This window comes from Antechinus flavipes, chromosome 5 (assembly GCF_016432865.1).
Source record: "Antechinus flavipes isolate AdamAnt ecotype Samford, QLD, Australia chromosome 5, AdamAnt_v2, whole genome shotgun sequence".
NCBI classification, from domain to species: Eukaryota; Metazoa; Chordata; class Mammalia; order Dasyuromorphia; family Dasyuridae; genus Antechinus; species Antechinus flavipes.
In genome coordinates, this window is record NC_067402.1 from 25558340 (window position 1) to 25560838 (window position 2499).

Consider the following 2499-nt stretch of genomic DNA (forward strand, 5'->3'; position numbering starts at 1 on the left):
AAGAATGAACAATAAAAACATGCAAAAGTTCAGTAAATGCTAACATTTATTTCATTTTATATTAAATAAGGCAAAAAGAAAGATGTACTGTAATTCAAAGTATAGAAACATGGAAAAGATATGATCCATGGACCTCATAGGATTGTGATAAATTCTAGGAACAAAATAAAACATTAAAATTATGGAAACCATAATCCTCACATGAGGTTTCTTTAACTGATGAAACAGAATTAATTAATTGTGAAATCTCATAAACAGGCAAATGCATGGAAAATAAGAGTACAGAACACTGTGGAATGATCCCCTTCAGCTCACTGGGTGGAAGTCTATTCTCCAGCAGGTGAGCAGGAAGTCCCTTCTTGATCACGAAGCAGTTGAAATTTATCCTCTTCAAGGAAGATTGGAAATGGAGTGAACAAAGTGAGGGAGCCTGGTGATGTGTTGAGAACTCCTCCCTGGGAGAAATGTTCATTGAGAGGAATAGCAGCAAGCACAAAGATGAGAGTCCACTGCACAGAGAGTCATGGGACCAGGCTTTGTTTCTGGAAGTGGGGGGCCAGGGGAAAAGATGGGTGTGACAGGGGCTTTGAAGGGAATAGAATGGAATTTATAAATAAGAGAACTCTGGAGAACATTGTAAAAAGCCAGAGTGCCAAGGGAATATTCCAAGTACACCCCAACCCGAGGTAGAGGGCTTTTCATTTGATGGTTCAGTGGCCCAGGATAGGTCTGTAAATAGTAATTTCCTTCCTTCTTGACACATCGAAGCAGGAACACAGAGGCACAGGAGGCCACATTCCTTGCCCTTTTCCTTTTCAAGTGTGGGGTGTAGATCCCCAGGATCCACTGAGGAAGTTGAGTCACATCCACCTCCCAGTACAGGCTACCTGCATTGAAGACCTGCTTAGCAAAGGCATAATGGTGACTAGAGTCCTCAGTAGTCTTGGTCTCCACTTGCCAGCTTCCTCCAGCCTTTAAATGCTTGAGATCCTCAGAAATTGTCACACAGGAAGTGGCTGATCTGGGATCCAAAGTGAGGTCCACTCTGAACCTGTTGAGCATCTCTATCAGGCTATGGATGGGATATTCTCTCATTTCTGGGGTGATAGCCTTGGCCTGTTGGGCCAACACAGCCTCGCTCCTTCCCAGCAGCTCCTTGGCATCCTGTAGCAGATCCAGATTGGCTTGGTGGCCCGCTTCCTGCAGCTCTTGCCTGAGGTCCTGTAGGCTTTGCATATACTGATATAGTCTGTCCTGGCTGGCCTTCTGCTCTTGCCTTATCCTTTTACGACATAGGTTCTCTTCCTCCATTAGCAAGCAGTGCAGTCTGTGGAATTCTCCCCTGATCATCTCATGCCAGTCCATAGCAGGTCTCTCTTCCTGAGCAAGAAGTTGTTCAGCTTCTTCCAAATGTTTCCCCAAGCGAATCTGAAGGTACTGGAGCTCACTCCTGTATTTGTGAGCAGCCTCTTGTATGGGGGAGATTTTGTGTGCCCCATGCTCTGGGGTTTCACATGTCACCGACAGTGCAGTCTGGTCCTCTTCACAGAATAGCTTGAAGGGTTCCTTGTGAGTGACACACTGGTTCTGTCCTTCAGTGATCTGCGTAAGGCTGGAGCTGAGCTCTTTGCCCAGCTCAGTCAATTCTGCTAGGTGCCTGTTCACTAACGGGATCTCCCTGTCCTGGGAAACTTGCCTGCACTGGGGACAGGAGAAAGCTGGGGCTCCAACTCTCCAGCTGGAAGAGAGACAAGCTCGACAAAAACTGTGCCCGCACCCGATAGTTACAGGCTCATAGAAGTAGCCCCTGCAGATGCTACAGGTGATCTTACTCTGCAGTTCCTTCAGAAATTTCACAGTAGCAGCCATTCTTCTCTCTCTAATTGCTTCTAATCTGCAGCAGCCAGACTTCCCTTACAATGGAAGCAGTGCTTTTGAGCAAAGATGCTCAGCTTTTATAGGAGACCCCACCCTCTGAGGCCCTCCCATGAAGGTGTGAATTCCTGCAGAGCAACCTATTAACTCTTTTTGGTGGGGACAGCCTTAAGGCCCTGAGTTCCCACCTCTGGCTGTCTGCTTTGAGTGGGCAGGTTGCCCCATAGAGATTAGTCTTTGAGAAGGAATGTCAAAAGATGTGGAGCTTTTGGTCAATGGATTTTCAAATCTCCTTTTTGCACAGATCCTCTGCAGACAGGAGTCTATTGTCAGCTTCTTTCCTTTCCTCTTCTACACCTAGTCAATTGGTAAGAGTTATGGTGACTCATCTGCACCTTTCCCTTTCAATCTCATTACTGAATGTGAAATTTGCAGGCAATCTCCTTAGTCCTTTAATCCAATCTACCCAGGAAGACTAAGCCTTTGAGGACATCCAAGAAGTTGCTGTTCATTCTCTTCTTTAGGAGGAAAGTGACCACATTGGACTCTCAAGATATCTTTTCTTTTGAATTGAACTGCACATTTGGCTCCCTGCTAATGTCTCCTTTCTCCCCAATCCATACT

General features: G+C 45.9%; 1 protein-coding gene across 1 annotated transcript; it reads right to left on the reverse strand.

Moving 5' to 3' along the window:
- Nucleotides 1-468: 468 nt before the first annotated feature.
- Nucleotides 469-1869, reverse strand: LOC127538507 (tripartite motif-containing protein 43-like). The gene has a single exon (XM_051962320.1). It carries the CDS (start codon nt 1867-1869, stop codon nt 469-471), a length of 1401 nt encoding a protein of 466 aa, XP_051818280.1.
- Between the last annotated feature and the right edge of the window lie 630 nt (nt 1870-2499).